We start from the raw sequence: 19,715 nt of genomic DNA, 5'->3' as shown, positions 1-19,715 counted from the left end.
TTAAAGCCGTGAAAAACCTTCGGTCTTTAGTTCTTTATCGTATCCTCGTAGGTCGATTCGACGGGAATTCGATATCCACTCGATGGCAGCATCTTGGATGTATTATAAAGCGAGGCCAGTGTATCGGTGATTTAGTAAGGGGGACAACGTCTAAGCCGCGTCACATTGTCATCGCGAATAAACTCCTTTTCTTACCGGTCTAACCTCTTAAAACGGTAAAGGACCTTTGGTCTTTACTTCTTTAAACGGGGTGATAGAGTGGTTGAAAGGTGAGGAGCACTCGAGCGGTGCCGGAAGAGACGCTGGGACGAACAAGAAGGGGGTTGGCTGGACTGCCTTTATGCCGTAACAACGAGTACCACTTCAGAGGGCACCCAGCACAAAGGTGAGGGCGACTCCGTGACTATCGCTGAATCTTCCACGGTAATTATTTTTAAACACGTCCTGGAGATACGAATCTTTAAGTGGTTCTAGTACCGAACGGCCGAGGTAAACTTGTCACATCTCTGTTGCCTAACTAAATAACCGGACTAATTAGACCGTCGCCGTGCTTTCCAGCACGTTGTGCTATTATTACGCTGATAATAATTTTTCTTACACGTATCGTGCCTTATTTTTGCTCGAGAACGCACTTATGCCCTGTATAGGCTGTTTCCGATCTGGGGGTGCAATTTCGGGAGATCACGTTACTCCATTTTGCAAACATATTTGCCGACATTCAAATATGAAAGATATTCTGCTCTGAAAGATATTCAGATGCTACAGTTATCTGTTCTCAGTTGAGGAAGTTGCATTGCAAAAATACGTTTAGCTATTACTTGCTTGCTGTTCAAATTTTAATTCACTGATATCTTGTTAAAAGAATTTCTTTTGAATATGAGGCGACAGGATAGATTTAGAAGCTTCACGAATTTGTGTACCTAAAAATTTAGGAACTGATTAACAAATTTAGATTTAGATTGCGATTAGCAAATTCGAAAATTGAAAAGTTAAAAAACGTGAAAATCTATGTAGCTCGCTGTTCTTCGTTTTTCTTTCGCTCTTCTCCAATTTTTGCAATTCCGTTTTATTCGTTCGCATATATTTGTCGATTGACGGGCATTTTTGTTCTATCTCTGGTTCCTGAACCGAACGCTTTCATGGTGTGCAAATCGAATCAGAGCGCCCCCACAGGGTCGTTGACAATGTTATTTGTTAGCGGAAGTGTCTTACTAACTGGAGGTTGAAATGAGGCCAGATTGCCCATGGTGATCAAGTTAAACGGTACGTGAGCAGTAGTGCTATTCCCCACCGAATATCCTTTTCTTCTGCTCTTTCGATCCTGACGTTTTTGTTCCTCAATCCTCGAGACTTCGAGGGTGGCTTCGCTTGCCATGCATTTTGAGTAATCTCTCGACTTTGATCGTTGTTTAAACATTTTTAAGGAAGAATATTTGATAAAAAATTTATTTGTTAATCGCACCGAAATGAATGTTTGAATTGATGTATTCATGTCGAACATATTTAACACTAGGTTCACGAAACGCCTTAAAATAATGCACCTTAGATTCATTATTTTAAATCAGAAATTATTAAGATGCTTTCCTCCGAATGTTAACTTTTATCCAGATGAAAAAGAATCAACAAAATTAATTTCTTTTTCGTCTCTTATATTATATACCGGTAGTGTATATCGTTGTACTTCATTCTTAATCTCAAAGTGAGTGAAGTTATTGTCTGTCAATAATTTACATACCTTCAAATGCAAAGGGTAATCTATAATCAAATACTTCGCTACTTAAATTGCAAAAGAAACAACTCGTTGACTTGTAAACACCTCGATTATAAAATTTCTTTACTTCCATCTGAATTTGTAAACTTGCAATCTACCAGCAGCAAAAATACCCTCAAGTAAAAAGGGTTGGTCAAAAATAATGTACGAAATCTGTTGTTAACTGGTTAATTGGAAGAAGCTTGACGATAGTAACAGCAATTAAGACTTGTTCTCGATTGTGGAGTAATATCAGCGCCAAGAGAGAAAGATGAAGCCGTAGACAATGGTATAACGTTAGATCAGGAGCGAAATGTCAAGCTAAAGAGCGGTAAAGAGGCTGAAGCGCATGGTGTTCGATGAACAGCAGCCAACCGTTAGCCTAACAAGCTGTCAAGACGTCGCCGCGTGTCAATCCGTGGGTCTCAACTAACCCTCCGAATAAATCTACGGGGAACTGAAGCTTCCACCCCCTTACACCAGTCGAGCAAAACGCACGCTCACTCTAAACCGCTGTTTACAAACTTTACAGACTCCACCGATGATTTAACGCACCGTGATTACGCTCTTTGTGGTGTACGATTTGTACGCTAGAATCTTTGTATATGTACATTGGTGTAGGATTTTGGTATAGGATTTATTTGAGATTTGGAAGGATTTCGATGTTGGAGAATTTAGAAACTTTGGAGTTTTGATGTATGAAAGTTTGGGAAAGGAGGAACTGGGGGATTTAGAAGTTTACGAATTTTGATATCCGGCGATTTAGAAATTTGGGGATTGAAAAGAAAATAGAGAATTTCGGAATTTGGGGATTCGAAGACTTAGGAATTTGTAAACTTAAAATTTGGGAATATTAGAATTCCGGGATTTGGGAATTTAGGGATCTAAAAATTTGCGAACTTGGAAATCAACATTCGACAATTTGAGAACTTTAGAACTCAGTAATTCAGAAATTTGAGAATCTAAGAATATACGAGTTCACTAAAAAATTTCTAAGTATCTTGCAATATTACCAATTGTCAAATATATAAACAGTACTAATCTCCTAAAGGGATCAACAAAATTGAAATCACGCGTTAAATTGAACCCATTACGGGTCATAAAGTGTATGACACGATACACGGTATGTCGTAGGCACATCAAAGGGGAGAAAATCATCTAGTGCACCCTGCCCACCTAATAATCCAAGCAAATCAAATAACCTTCGCAAGCAGATAAGATCTGCAATGAATGTCCCCAGGAAAGATCAATGAAAGCTCATAATCGGTCATGCTTTGATACCCCACTTCTAATTTTGCTTTATTAAAATTGATTTACCTTCACAAAATTATTCTGAAACTGTTCAGTATGACATTGTTCAATACTCCTGTTAAAAATACGAATTTTTAAATGTGCTTCTCCCTTGCACTATTTTGACGAGTCCGCACTCGTACTTTGTGATCAAGTGACAAGCAGTGTCTAACACTTCATAACCGTTTCAAGAACCTAAGTCAATATAACTTTCGACTCCCGTTCGAATTATTTTCAGAACGCTCTGAAAGCCGACGTGATAAGTTGGTAAATGATAAAGCGCTAAAAAATGTTGTAAATTAGAAAAATCCGTAGATAGACGAACGACCGCGAACGGGTTAACGTTTGAGGGGTTGACCTCATCGTTATTCGCGTTAGCTCGATAGCGATACACAGCGGTGGTGGCAGGTAGATTTTCGAAGCCATCCTTGCATTTAACGGACTATGCACCCTGTGCTGCGCATATCGCGACCGAGCCCCTACGTCGAAAAATAATGAAAGTAATGGGAACACGCCCACTGCATTTAGCCCGCTCGGCTACCTATCTGCCACCCCCTCGCGTTTTCAACCCCCTCTGTGCCAGCTTCTCTGTACTTGCCGCCTTGTTCGTTCCCGTTCGTCCTAGGCCCCATTGGCTATTGTACCTGCCACTTCATTGTCCTTTATTTCATTATTTTCGCTGCATTCCAGCCACGCTCTCGTCCCGGCGAGGGATGCGAATTTTCCACCCTTTATTTACGTACCGTAATAACAGACGTCTTAACGGAATCTAATAAACGTCATAAATGGACCACCATGATCTCGTTAGCTTACGAGCCATGTACTTGCTTTTCCTATCACCTCGCGGCTACACTTTTATCGCTCCTCTTTCCTTTCGTTGCGATACCACCTCTTGTCCTTTTGTACACGTTACGAAAATATAATTCAAATATTTTTTAAGGCTGCTTCGAGTTGCGACGGGGATGTTGCAGATGAGGTTTGTTGGGATGTGTTTTGGGTTTTTGCAAAAAATAATTACTGACTAAATAAAATTAGCAATCTATCTACCTTATGCAGTCACTAAACCTGTCGTACACAATTGCGTCTACGTACATTGAGTATACTGCCTTCGACGAAAAACGAGAGGACAGTGTCCTATATAATTGCATTTATCAAAAAAAAAAATAGTAAACATAATAGGTAAATTCGGTAGAAAAGCACCTGGTTTCGGGAAGAATTCAGTTTCGCCTATTGAATGTAAACTGTCGAGCTGCCCTCGAAGAAAGACGCGAAGAGCTCGATACAACAGTGTCCGATACAATTGCATTTATCAAAGAAAATAACAGTAAATTCGGTAGAAAAGCTGCTGGTCTCGAGAAACCCAGTTTCGAATAACATAGAAGTCAATTGCGTTTATATGCATTCCAACCGGCATAATTATTTAACAAAACGAACGTGTACGGCGGTATATAATACCGAGAACGAGTTCCTGAATAAGATAACACGAAGAAACACGAGCGTTCACGATCCAGCTGTCTGAAACACCGTCAGCCGGGGTGCATTTGAGAATGTGCGCCGTGATTTTGCCCCGATAATATAATTACGGATCTCTGTCTCTCTCCGGGATACCGGTTCCTCCGGTTCTCTCCGTCAATTTGTGTACACGCGTGTATGCGTGTGTCTGTTGGACCGTCCTTTTCATCCACCCCCACGAATCTCCAGCGAGGCGCAAGGGGATGAGAACGCCGACACCTCCACCCTCTCTGTGTACGCTCCTGAACCGAGATAGAGTAGCTACGCTCGCTCTGATCCCTCGCAATTACTTCCCATTATCTGGGTATTAGGATTCACCCCAACTGGAAGCACGTGTTCCACAGACTCCGCCTCTATCGTGCTTCAACGAAAACCTTCTGTCTCTCCGCGCTAAACGATAGCCACCTCTTTCTACCGAACATCTTCCTTCGAATGTTTTCGCAACAGGTAGCGAACATCTTTGTACAGGTAACTATCGCTTTTTGCCACCAAAGGGGATGCGATTTATTTGGACGAGTTCGATGAGGAAGTTCGGAATTTTGGGGAACGGGAGTTTCCTGTGGACGCTCGGGAAGTTGGGAATTTTGTGGTTAGTACTGTGGAAATTTGGGAATTTGGAATTTTTAGAATTTATCTGTTGGAGAATTTAGAAATTTGGAAATTGGAGAATTGGGGAATTTGGGAGTTTGTGAGTTTGGAAATTTGGGACACTGAGAATTTGATTCTGTGGAAATCGGGGAGTTTGGGATTTGGAGATTTGGAAATTTGCAAAGTTGGGAATTCGGGAGTTTATGAGTTTGGACGTTTGGAAATTTGGGACACTGAAAATTTGATTCTGTGGAAATAGGGGAGTTTGGAATTTGGGAGTTTGGGAATTTGGAGATTTGGAAATTTGCAAAGTTGGGAATTTGGAATTTTGGGAATTTTGTGGGTAGTACTGTGGAAATTTGGGAATTTGGAATTTTTAGAATTTATCTGTTGGAGAATTTAGAAATTTGGAAGTTGGAGAATTGGGGAATTTGGGAGTTTGTGAGTTTGGACGTTTGGAAATTTGGGACACTGAGAATTTGATTCTGTGGAAATCGGGGAGTTTGGGAATTTGGAGATTTGGAAATTTGCAAAGTTGGGAATTCGGGAGTTTATGAGTTTGGACGTTTGGAAATTTGGGACACCGAAAATTTGATTCTGTGGAAATCGGGGAGTTTGGGATTTGAAGATTTGGAAATTTGCAACGTTGGGAATTTGGGAGTTTGTGAGTTTACGTTTGGAAATTTGGGACACTGAAAATTTGATTCTGTGGAAATAGGGGAGTTTGGAATTTGGAGATTTGGAAATTTGCAAAGTTGGGAATTTGGGAGTTTCTGAGTTTGGACGTTTGGAAATTTGCGACACTGAGAATTTGATTCTGTGGAAATCGGAGAGTTTGGAATTTGGGAGTTTGGGAATTTGGAGATTTGGAAATTTGCAAAGTTGGGAATTTAGGACATTGAGAGTTGGATTCTGTAGAAATCGGGGAGTTGGGAATTCGCAGTTTTAAGAATTTGGGAGTTTGAGAGTTTGGAGAACTGGAAATTTGCAAAGTTGAAATTTGGTAGTTTGTGAATTCGAACATTTGGAAATTTGAGAATTTGTGAGATTAAGAGTTTAACACCGTGAAAATTTGGTAATTTGTAATTTTTAGAATTCATCTGTTTGAGAATTTATAAATTGGAAAATTGAGGAATTTGGAACTTTGAGAATTTAGTGGTTTAAACTTTAGAAAATTCTAGCTTAGAATAATCTGTACCTATGTAAGTAATAATAATTAACATAATGTATTAAAAAAAATAGCTTCTCCATGTAAAATTATATATTATTAGTTATTAATTAATTGACATAAAGCACATGTTTTTGCGAACATATAAAATAGTATGATCATAAGGGTAGTATGAGTCAGGGTTCTATAATTAAATAGGTAATCTCTTCTTGTCATCGAATATAAGTCCGGATTAATTGCTCTTTAGCTGGCTTTAGCTATAATATTAAAGTGAATTAAGTCTCTAAAGTGTCCCAAACGTGTAAGAAATGTCACGTTGCCAATTAGTGGGTCGATAATGTTACACGAAAAGCACGGTCGTCGTTCTTGACCCGAAACGCTATAAAATATCAATCGCTTCCGTGTCCACTACAGAACCACTGTATAACAAAATAATGTAATAATCTACAACAGAATGTTTCATTATTCTAAAACAATTTTTAGTTACACTAAAACGCCTTTTAATTTGTGATAGAATAATTTTTATTACACTAAAGTGATTTTTAATTTATAATAAAATAATTTTCTATTATAATAGAATTCAAGCGATTTTGCATGAAAATACAGGAAAAGCGATGAATTCATCGAATTAATGTACAAAGTGCGGATGAACGATTTCATAAAAGTTGTTAATAAAATCATAATTATCGAGAAATTATAACGAAGGAAAGGGAAAAGTTACACACACACGCGCTTGCTTCTTACATCGTGACATTTTAATCCCAATTTGAACCACAATCTAACTTTCTACTCCTCTATAAAAAGTGACACGAAACAGACTAGCTTTATTACGGCATTTCGCTATAAAAAGTATCGCGAGAGATCGATTAAACAGTCATTTACACGTTTACAATTTCTACATTATTCGCTCGCGTAGTCCTTAATAAATTTTACAGAATTTCTCTTCGTATTTTACAGTGAGTTCCCGGATAATCGATTCGATCACAATTCAGTTATTTTCGTCTCTATTAATTTACCATTAATCCTTTTCACTGATCACCTCGACAATCGAAGAATAAGAAGGAGGGAAACACGATTTATTTTTCCTTACTCTATTTCTTTTTTACACTTACAACACGGTTTCACGGTACAGTTAAAAGTACACCGAGTACTCGATCGAATTCGCCTCCGAGAAAGATTCGGATGCAAACGAAAACTCGTCCTCGACACGAAAAATTTCTAGACACTTAAACCGTGGTTTCAACTTTAAACTATAATTGCACGTCGAACTAATAACAATTATCCAATGGGATTCGAATAATTCTTCCTGTTCACTGTTCACAAAGACCGTTCTTGTCCGATGTCGAACCAGGCGTTTCGAAGGATCCTCGAAACAGTTCGTTTCAGCGATGCTGACGTTGAATCGTTTGACCATGTTGCGGTTGGTGAGACAAGCTAATCGGATGAGAATGCGTGATCTGATGAAAACTCGTTGGCGATCCGCTGTGTCTGGACACGTGGATGTTATTGTTTCGCGTTGGCGACGGCGTCTCGTCGCCTAGGACGTCGATTTCGTCGTCGTCGGAGTCCACCGGGGCGTCGCTGCTCGCTCGCGATTCTCGGCCACCGCTTAACGAAAAATCCACTGGTCTCTCTGTCAACAATTTTGTTAGTTTATTATATTGTTAGTTGTATCGTTAGTTTAGTATATTGTTAACCTCTTCCCGTGCTTTGACGAGTCTCACTCGTGACGCACTTACAGGCCAAACGCGATAAACCTTACTCAAATTTTGAATACTCTTCAACTTGAAATTTAGGTCCAACTATAATTAACACTTTAACGACCGCTCACACAACATGTGTGTGATGCTACCGCCGAAGATTGTTGTCCAGTGCCACACTTTCTGTGTGATAGTTTATGAATGTAAACAAGTGTGGATATTGCTATTGGCTTCGTATTTCATCGCCACGTCTTTGATTTTAGGTAATTATTGCCTATTTTTAATTTTAGATTTTACACTACAGTGGTGTACCATGTAAATTATGGCGCAAATGTCGGCGCTCTACGAAATATTAAATTTGTTGTTAAATTGTTGTCGTTTTTTGTTTTATGTTAACTTCTTCGTGAATTTAATAAAGTTCTTTTAAATTAATTCTTCAAAAATACTGCCGGCCCCTGGCGATGTTTGACTGCGTAAACGTGCGGTCGTTAAAGTGTTAAGTATCCTTGAATATAAAATACAACATTTTAGTTTTCTTTGTTCGTTTTAATGTTATAGCCCTGAATAGTTAGTCTTGACTGATGCATCTGATAAATAAATGGCACGGGAAAGGGTTAATTTTGTAGCGAATAATTGCGTTGTATTAGGTACGCTTGGAGTACTAAGATAAATATTGGGTTGGGTAAACGTCTCTTGCGTTGACAGTCAATCAATGCTGTTCTAAATTTTTCGACAGTCGTAAAATAATATTAGGAAACAGTTTATTGTAGACATATAGACATACTGTAGACATTCAGTTCTCGTCTATTTGGTTCTGATAAAAAAATCTTTTTCCCATTATTTCAATACGAGGTGCGATCAGTCCGGGATTGTGTCTGCTGTGATTAAACGAATGACACGATTGACTTGCGCTGGCAGGACATATGAATAACAATCTTCGAGACATATGACACGAAGTTTGGAAGCGATATCTTCATTGAATCCTGTATTATACAAGTTTATGGTAGCATACGCACGCTCCCCTTTGCGAAATCACGATGGACTCCAAATTGGAACAAAGGAACATAAAAAAAAAGAAACATGGAAAATTGTCGTCCTTCCTCACCCTCCGTATTCATCATATTTGGAACCCCGTTATTTCTTTTTGTTTCCCAAAATGAAATTAAAGCTCAAGGGTCGCCGATTTGACACGGTGGACGAGATTCAATCGCAGCAGGTGCTTGACACGCTTCAACGAGAAGACTTCTAGGAAGCTTTCCAAAAATGGCAGAGGCTCTCGGATCGGTGCATAGCTGCACAAGGGGACTACTTTGAAGGGGATAGTAGCCAAATTTGAAACACGTGACCTTGTCTGCATATACGGGACCAGTCCCGGAATTTAATGATCGCACCTCGTAAAACTATCGCTATGATATTCCGCGTCTCGTCTTTGATTTCCCATAGTATACCTCGGTTAGTTTAGTAATTACCCCATTTAATTCAGTAATTTTACCGAGTATAGTTTAGTAACCGCGTTTAGTAATTTCAAGTTTAATAATAGTAATTTTGGTTTAATAATAATTTCAGACAAGTTAGCTAAATGAACGCAACTGCAATTAAACTTGCAATTTTGGGGCTTGTAAAGAGAATAAATTGTAAGAAGTTGAAGAAGTAACAGACCATGTTTGTTGAGGGAGTGATTCAGGTTTGATAAAATATTAGGAAATAAAAATGGTAGTTCATTATTTAGAGAACTTTCTGTATTACTGCTAGTGAATAACGGCAGACTCGAGAACCATGACTTTTCCACTCGTGGAATTTATACGAACTTTTTTCTGTTCTTTTCCATTTTCTTTATTAAAAGGAACACTTTTAAACTGGAGTCGAATAAATTAATTCGAAAAATTTTCTGGAATTTTCTGTCGAATGAAAGGAAAATCTGCTTTTTCAATTCATTATTTTTAGAGAAAGAAGAAGAAATGTTGATTGTATTCTCATGCCCGATATCACATTAGTCTCAAATACGAGGGTCATTCAATAAGTAAAGAGACAAATGGCTATAACTCAAAAACGGTTTATTTCAATCTTTCAAAATTAAGGCTATTTTTCAACATAATCTCCCCGCACAGTTATGCACTTGTCCCATCTTCCTTGCAGCTTCCCAATTCCCTTGGCGAAGAATTCTTTCGATTTACCCCGAAGCCACTTTTGCACCGCTTCCTTAACTTCATTGTTAGCAAATCTTTTTTCACGTAGGGCGTCTTTGAGTGGTTCAAACAGGTAAAAATCAGATGGGGCGAGGTTGGGACTGTAGGCAGGATGAGGTAAGACCTCCCAACCCAATTCTTGAAGCTTATCACGGGTCAGCTGGACTAAAAATCTAATGACTGAGCGCTGCTCTTCTAAGGTGCAATCTTCTAGTGGACTTGCCATGGTGAATTGAAAATTTTGAGGTTATGTTGACATAAAATGATGAAACAGCTGATCAGAGCATATCCCAAGGTTGCCAACTAACACTCCTGAAAAGATTGTACACATTCATTGAATAGTTTTAAAATTATAGAATTTGTCTCTTTACTTATTGAATGACCCTCGTATCTTAATTATAAATTATAAGAATTTCGAACTTGAGTTATTAGTTTCTTTTAGAAAATTACCTGCTATGGTATTGTAATATTACCTTGTTATGCTCTGTAATTGTACGAAGTTTAAACGAAATCAGTGTTTCAAAGATCATGGGATAATTAAAAGCTTTGAAGTTGCAGAATTCTAAAATTTCAAAGTCCCAACATTTCGAAAAATCCAAAATTAGTTCCCAAAATTCGAAACTACCAAAACTCTGAAACTCAAACCTCCAAGGTACTCAAACCTTCAAAACTCTTAATCCTTCTAAATTTCATAAACTTTCAAATTTGCGAAAGTACAAAATATTTAGGTGAAAAAATTTGCAGCCATTCTCGCAACAGCTGATTAATTGCCAATAGTCCGATGTTGGTATCAATTAGATAGAAAAAGGCAATCAACAGGATTGAATAAGAAAAATGATTGGTAAGATTGAAATATCGTTCGATTAAATTGGGTCAGATACGCGCTGATACACAGTTAAGAAGGTGGGCAGCCCTCGGTGGCGAGCAATCGCGAATGTAGGTCTGGCCGAGCACTTAGCCGATAATTGACTAATTTTCTCGAAGACCGAATCGAGAAGACAAGAGGTAAGAAGGGAGTGGGGATACAGGGGATGAGAGAGAGGGAAAAGGAATAAGGGGTGCCGTAAGTCTGTTGGGTTCCTTAGACGGTATCCGTTCGAGTCTCCAGACGACTAGGCGGTCTCATCTTCTACGTGCTTTCCACCCCTTACAACCCCCTTCTTCTTCGCTGCCAAGGAGATGTCTACTAACTTCGTTAGCCCTTCCTACCGAAGCCATCTTGGCGAACGAGACGAGCAACTTGCCGAAGGTTACCAGTAGATGCGGTGTAAGTCGAGAGGGTGAGTTCGGATCGCGCACCCTTGGGTTAAGGAGGCTGTTCGTTTCGGCTAACAACGATGCGATCGAAAAAATAATCGAATTCGTTTCTGTTTCGCTTCGATTACGTCTAGCTTCTAATTCTATCATACACTGACGATATTACGAATCGTTGAGATAAGAAATCATTCAGATAAGATTGTAATACAAAGTTTTTATCGAACATGTGAATGAGGATATCTTGAACTGTCTTCATAAATTGGATAAATAACTGATATCTTACATTTATTAGTTTCTGCTATTTTATCCTTGATAATGCTTGTATAAAATGATGATAAATGAAATGCAAATATACGTATTGAAAATTATACACCTTTTCAAAGTAAATTGCAAAAACGTACATTGTTTAATAACCTCCTACGCAGTCTTTAATTTCAAAGCGATATTAAATCATGGAGGTAATGAAATATGCTGGTATCGGTTATCTCCAAATTAAAATTCACAGAATGTGAAATGTATCGAGTTGATTTAATTTGACTTAATACCGAATCAGTACTTAGTTCGGTATCGAATTCTATTGCAAATGTCGACAAAAAGTAACATTTTGACGAATATCAAGTTTCCGATTGCTTTCGATCAATTCTGGCGAACAAGTTGATTTAATTACTGGCAGATCGTTATAACTGCGCCGGTGTATTTGCATAGCGCCGTTATTCCTTCCCCATTATTATTGATGTTCTAATTCGATGATTTTGCAGTCTGTGTAACAGCCTTTATTAACCAACACAAGCAATTTCCATTACTCGACGGAAACACCGTCCCTTTCGCGTCGAAAAATATTCAAAATTACTTTCTCGATTTCGAAATAAAAATCGTATTACAGACGTATATTCGAAATACGTAACACTATGACATTTAATCGTTATTGAACCAAGTTTAATTGAATCTCTTCAAATTTGAAAAAATTCGTATGTAACGATTCGAATTTTATCGATTCTGCTCGAAGTGAACCTCCGACTTCCGAATCGTCGAAACGACATAATTATGCTGTAAAATGATTTCATCCGCTGTAGAGGTTGTACGACAGATAACTCGATTAAACGAGACACGAATTGCGGGGAATTGCAGAACAAAAAGCGATCATTATCCCCGGTCAATGTTAGTTAATCATTATAGTTGCTGCTACCTTGGTTATAGTCTGGTTAGTTAACTGAAGTTGCGTAATTTATTGCCAGCCGAATTTTGGTTGCATTATATGGTCCATTAGCATGATAACAGGGAAGTATTTGACGTACACGGAAATTCCGACGCGGTAGCTGCGCTCCAATGCAAATTGATAATCGCAATTACGAAGTTTATACTAATAACGATTTAATTGCGATACACTAACCGCGATCTACTTTCAGCGACATTATTACTTACGCGATCGCTGCGATAAATTAAACTAAATCATAAACAACTTTCAGCTGCTTTAATCACTTCGTAAACGTATATGTGCAACTGTTGTAAGAAAATTATACGTTGCGATGGCTGCGGTCGCACACGTGCTACAGCATAACGCGTGGCGATAGAATACGTGGTAATATAATAATGAAACACGTGACAAGCGTATGGTAATATAATGAATGACGTTATGTAAAAATACGACGCGTGAATAGTACAACGTTTGAAAATATAACGAATGGGAAATCTAATGTGTGAGTGAGCTAACGCGAGAGTGATCTAGCGCGTAGGTAATATAACACGTGGCGATATAACGCGAGAGTGATATAACGTGTGACTGATCTGACGAGTAAGGAATTTAACGCGTGGACGATATAACGAATAGTGACATAACGCGAGGATGATGTGACACGTCGGCGATACAACGAGTGGTGATATAACGCGAGATAATCTAATGATGAAGCAATATAACACGTAGGTGATCTATCGCGTGAGCAATCCGATGTATGGAAGATCTAACGCTTGGCGATGTAAGGCGAGAGTGATATAACACATCGAGGATACAACGAGTGGTGATATAACGCGAAGTAATCCAATGCTTAAGCAGTACAACACGTAGGTGATCTATCGCGTGAGTAATCTGATGTATGGAAGATCTAACGCGTGGCGATGTAAGGCGAGAGTGATATAACACATCGAGGATACAACGAGTGGTGATATAACGCGAAGTAATCCAATGCTTAAGCAGTACAACACGTAGGTGATCTATCGCGTGAGTAATCTGATGTATCGGAGATCTAACGCGTGGTGATATAACGCGAGAGTGATATAACACATCGGCGATACAACGAGTGGTGATATAACGCGAGGTAATCCAATGCTTAAGCAGTATAACACGTAGGTGATCTATCGCGTGAGGAATCTGATGTATCGGGGATCTAACGCGTGGCGATATAACGCGAGGGTAATATAACGGATGGGTGATCTAACGCATAGACGATACGAGTGGATTGCAAGAGTCATTTAACAAGTTATCTAACGCACAAGTGATTGAACGTATAGACGATACAACGCATGGCAGTATAATGCACAAATTATCACACAATAGCAATATAATGCGTGGCTAAAAAGATTACAGTTTAATTTTCACTTTCGATACTCAAAGTACGCAAAAGATTTTCTACGTGCAATTAATCACATAATTCTGATGCAGTCATGTGACATTAAACTTTTATTTAAAGAACGATTTTTGCCAGGTAATTTGTTGGATTTTCTCGAATCGTAAAAATGCGATGCGAATTTTTACATCGAAATCGCCGATATGATTTATTAGAAGTTGATCATGTAGGACACATCGTGTTATTAAGCCGAGCTAATTGATGCGAAGCAACGGAAGCGAACGTGTGTGTATACTGTTTATCGAAAAGTCGATACCCATGTTTAGTGGTAATTACGCATTGTGACGCGGATACGAAATTGCATAGATTCTGCAATTTGCAATTAAACGCTCGCATTTATCGGCGCGACGCGTGAAAATTTTAAGCGCCATCAAGTTTGTAGCGCTAGGTTGATTTCCCGTTTTATCGATTAAACCATCCTTTGGAATCACCGTCCTGTGTGTCGTTGTTTGGAAAGTTTCTTTTTTTCAAAATTTCAAATGTAAACTCCGGTTCTCTTTTTATTTTATAATCAACGTCAATTGAGACCTTAATTTTTAGATTATAGGATGCCTATTTTCTCATCTTAATCCGTTTACACATATAAAAGGCTTCTGCGGGATATACCCCAAATCATCGTACAATCGTAATATTGAGTCTTCGTTAAATAATAAGTCAAAGAGAACGAATTACGTTTTTCCACACGTGTTATATTGTTTTTAAGAAAATTAAATTTGGAAAGTTTTCAAAAAGATTATAAAATAGTTTCTTTATAATTGCATTTTGAATAAATATTTTAAAGAATATTTCTTTTTTAAAAATCAAAAAGATATCCCTTACTAAACTTTGTGTGTATAATCAGCCGTTAGTTAGTACGATTTTAGGAATACCTGTGTAATTGTTATTAGTTGTAAGAGAAAAATGCTTTGCTCACCGGCAGGCGATGAAATTGATACAGATTGACCGGTGCATTGCTGATTGGAATTCTGGTTACCGTTGCTTCCCCCGCTGGTGGTCAATTTCCTCAATTGTTTCTTGTGCTTCATTCGTCGGTTTTGAAACCACGTTTTCACTTGGGTTTCCGAGAGATGAAGAGCCGCCGCAAGCTCGACCCTTTCCGGCGTGCTGAGGTACCTTTGGACCTCGAATCTAGCTTCCAAACCCGCTAATTGTTGATCACTGAACACCTAAATGGGACATAAGCAATAATTTAATAATAAATAAGAGAAGCAATAACTTTTCATCCACGAAAAAATAGAAAATAGTGAAAGTTCAACCTGGTTAATTTTTAGGATGTCTCAATAGGTGATATAACGCGTGACGGTACGTGTGGTGAAATTATATGTGATCGTGTAATATATGATGTATGTACTTATGCGATGATAAACGAGTTGCAAATGTAATGCATCAGAGATACAATCTATTGCAAATATAATGCATTACAAGTACAACATGTTGCGAATACAATGCATGGAGGATACAACGTGTAGAAAATATAATTCATAGCAAATACAATGCACGGACAATGCAGCAAGTTGCACATAGAACGCATGATACATAAAACACATAACAAATACAACACACAGCAAACGCAATACACAATAAATATAACGTGTGGAAAGTACAATATATAACGATACAATGCAAATACAACGCGTAGACAATATAAATGCACGATAAATACAACTGGCGACAACATGTTACAAATACAGCGTGTGACAAGTGCAATACGTAACGATCAATGCATCGCAAATACAACACATGGCGAATACAATGCGTGACACTACAACGTGTGGCAATACTGAACATGATGATACAACGCATGGCGCTAGAACGTGTAAATACTATTTACATAGGTACAATGAAAAATACAAACAAACTTTATCGTTCAATGAACTTTCTCAAATCTTGAAAACTAATATATGAAAAATTATAATTATCCATTAGCAAAATGTCAACGAGTATTTGGCAATTGTAGAACTTAAAACCTGCAAAATGTATCTACTTGTCAGGATCTCCTCACTTTCCAAATAACTATGTCAACGCTTGATAATTATATTACGAATTATATCATGATTATGTAAATTATATCAACACTCGAATAATGATCGAACCACTGTAACTTCCATAACCCGAAGGAGAATCAAACAATTCAGTCATCATAAAATGGGACATGGTTACTCACTGTCCGTGCCTTCCGTCGACGACAATGTTTCAAGGCCGCAAGTTCACTGACCCCTGGAACCACACCGACCCCCATGGCAGTGTTCCCAAAAAGTGGTCCCAAAAAGAAAGCGGCGGTGGGTGGTGCCGAATGGTATCCAGGCAATAAACTGGCAAACTGTTGGTACTGCTGATGTTGCACCCCATGATTAGACGTGAGGTGCTGATGATGAAGTTGATGAGGAGAATGGGGTTGAGCTGTGCCGCGGCTTAAAATGTCTTCGATCAAGAAGGAGGTTCTGCTGGCCGAGGTAGCATTTTGACCCGGTTGAGCCTGTTGTTGCTGGCAAGTCGACTGCATCTTTCTAACCAGATTTCGATCCCGACAACTCGAGGCTGCTTACATTCTTAACACGAAGACACCACGATCACTCGAATCTCCTTCATCACGTACTCTTCACTGACCACGACATGATCGTCCTTAAAATCCTTTTCGACAGGCGCAGGATGACCACTAATTTAAGAGTTGTCAAATGTCGACACTAACAGACACTCTCACTAGGTATACTCTCGTTACATCGATGGACCCTGAACAGAGTCACGTACACGTATCTCCGTAATTCACTAAAGACACTAAAGGCAACGAGAAGAAACTAATCGGATTTCTCCCATTTGTTCGAACAGGTACACAACGTCGAAGTTCGTCAGAATTCACTGGTCGCTGCTGAAAATGTCCGACCGAGGGTCGTTTTGGCGCGTTCAACGAGTCCCGTAAAATTCTAATTGAATTGAGTCCAGCCGAGAGAAACCGACGAGAAAGGTGACGATGAAGAGTATAGCGTCGTACGGTGTACGTTTAGGGAGTATCGGTGCGCGATTCAAGGCGATTCAACCCCCCGCGCGATCATCTCCACCCTCAGACGTTCTAACTGGTCAAGGAGAGTAAACCTCGGACCGGATATTCAAGGCTCGAGACTCGCCGGTATTGGTCGGCGTCGCGACGCTCGACGTCGCCACGGTTGGCCCCGTATTTCACGCGGGGCGGGACCTCCGGCACCGTTGCCATGGACACGATGCTAGGGGTGCATCGGTCTCACCCCTGCGATCACCCTCGAATCAAAGGTGAAAGAGAAAGGGAGAGGAGAGGCGTGAGGCGTCGAGGAGTCCTATATCCGTGGTTCACCCCATGTTGTTGTGTGTTCTGCCTGGATCACGGATCCACGTTCGCGCTCCTTCTATCCACTCTTCAGCTACCTTCTTTTGTCGTTTAACCGGTCCGAAAGGAATTTTTATTACTCGCATTTCGCAACTTTTGTCCACCGGACTCTATTTTGAGCCAGTCGCAATTTTCCTACCTTTAAAGGGACCTGGATCGTAGACACTGTCATTCATCTTATAAATTTTCTAACTTGTCGATATTAACATTTCCAAACTTACAAACTCTGTTTTATCCGAGTCTCAAACTTCTTCAGTTTTATCTCAACCTCGGAATTAAAAAATTTGCTCAGTGTTATCTCTTTCTGAAACTAAAAATTTGTCGAAACTCCAGCTGATTCTCGGTATTATACAACATAAATTTTTCCAATGAATTCATTTATGCGTTCATGGTTGATTCGATAGAATGCAAATACACAGTGCGATTTCCACGAATTACTTTCGGCGGACATTTTTTTCCACGAACGTACAGAACAGTACCAGAAAAAAGTGGAAGTTTTCATTTGTTGTTTTATCAGATTCTCGGTATCCGTTCTTTTCTTTTTTTCGTCTCATACGGTATTGATCCTACGTTCGCGTCAAGGTATACGAAAGCTCTTCGCAAGTCAATACATCTGTATGGAGTCTTGAAAGGGTGGAGAATGCGGATCAGGAGGAGCTCCGGATTAGATTACTTATCGGACGATGTATACAGCATGTTCAAAATCGACGTATTGGTGTACGTCCACGTATCCTTGTGTCACGTATGTGTCTCGCCATAGGCTAGCTTTCGATCAATGAAATTATCAAGGCATGAAAATGTTTATCATCGATATAATTTTCAGTAAATATTTTCTTGCAACTGATGGTCAAAGATATTTAACGATGTGGTAATTATCTCGAAGCAGAACTTGCTAATTTTGATAAGTCAGTCTTTAAAATATATTTTCAAGGACACCAGAACTACTTTGAAGTTATACACTGTACAATTTTACGACATAGCTTTACGATCAAATTAACGAAATATTGAAACAGTGACCTGAATTGAAAATTTTTTCAAGATGAGAGATTAAACGGATTTCAAAATAGAAGCACGTCACATACAGATGACGTTTATATTTGCACAGAATTTATTTATCTAATTGCAGATACAACTTGCAGTTATGAATAATAAATGTAGCAAAGTGTATCTAATAAAATTTGTCAGTCAATGTGTAAAGTCAGTTTTACCGATAATATGACTCTTGAAATATTGTGTGTGTTGCGAGCTGTTTAGCAAAATGTTGGTGTAATGACAGAATCGTGAAGCCAGGAGCCGTGTTTGAACCGTCGTATTAGATGGCCGGTGAGTCCGGTGACGGCAGCAGGGAGAAGAGGCGCGTGCCGGCATTTAGACGGGGTTGCTTCCGCGATTATCAAGTAAATTAACGTCCTGGTAATTGTGTTACCGACGCGTGTCCATTCATGCGTCCCGTCGCTCCCCCGTCGATCCACGATCCACCGAAATCCTCGATGTCGACGAGGCAAAGCCAAAAACCCGTCCGCAAGCTTAACGCTGTCGAAACTATCCCTTCTAGCCGCTGTTCTGGAAACCGTACCCGACGACAGGCAGGCTAAACAAACCCTCTCGGGACTTGTTAGCCGAAAAATGAACAACATTCGCGGGATCATTTGGACGATAATCGACAGTAACCACGTTCGAGATTCCAAATGATGTTTCATCCTTCCTTTTTTACTCTACTACATTTTTCGCAGAGTTATGTTCAAGAGAGTATGTTGGGTGTTACGTTACAACTTTATTTTAGGGTGATAGTGAAACTTTGATGTAGGAAAAGTTTCTTTTGGAATTATTGTGAAACTTCGTTTTAGTATGAGATGCTAGTTCTGTGATTTTTGTGTTTTTTGTACAGAAGGTGTTTGTATAAATTTAACAAAAAGTAAGTGTGTAAAATACAGAATGTAATATGCACCTACCCTTCCTAATTCCATATAATTACGTTTTATGACATTATCCAACTTTGCTCAGATATTAGTTCATAATACAATATTTTCAATTTAAGTTAATGGTAACTTTAAATTGAATAAATGTTTAAGGACATTCTCACGATTCTTCAGCTTGATATTAATTGCAATTCAGTACCAGGAATATGTTCAACATTTTTCTTATATGTTTCATTTACAGAAATGTTAAATTTGTAAATTCCATTTCGAATTTTCCGCAATAAAGATACTATCATAGCATGGTAGAGAGTGAAAGGAAAATTTTGTGAAATTTTGAAAGACAAAAATTGTGCCATAGAAACAATA

At 38.9% G+C, this 19,715-nt stretch overlaps 1 protein-coding gene across 1 annotated transcript; it reads right to left on the bottom strand.

Annotated features, from left to right (window-relative positions):
- Positions 1-7,041: 7,041 nt before the first annotated feature.
- On the bottom strand, positions 7,042-17,112 carry bsh (brain-specific homeobox). The gene is made up of 3 exons (XM_003704927.2): positions 16,237-17,112; positions 14,986-15,238; positions 7,042-7,941 (listed from the first exon to the last, which is right to left on the bottom strand). The coding sequence occupies exons 1-3, from the start codon at positions 16,573-16,575 to the stop codon at positions 7,691-7,693; spliced, it is 843 nt and encodes a 280-aa protein (XP_003704975.1). The 5' UTR covers positions 16,576-17,112; the 3' UTR covers positions 7,042-7,690.
- Positions 17,113-19,715: the final 2,603 nt, after the last annotated feature.

Source organism: Megachile rotundata, chromosome 1 (genome assembly GCF_050947335.1).
Source record: "Megachile rotundata isolate GNS110a chromosome 1, iyMegRotu1, whole genome shotgun sequence".
NCBI classification, from domain to species: Eukaryota; Metazoa; Arthropoda; class Insecta; order Hymenoptera; family Megachilidae; genus Megachile; species Megachile rotundata.
Note: the sequence above shows the minus strand (reverse complement) of the source record. Positions and strands in the feature narration are given on the sequence as shown.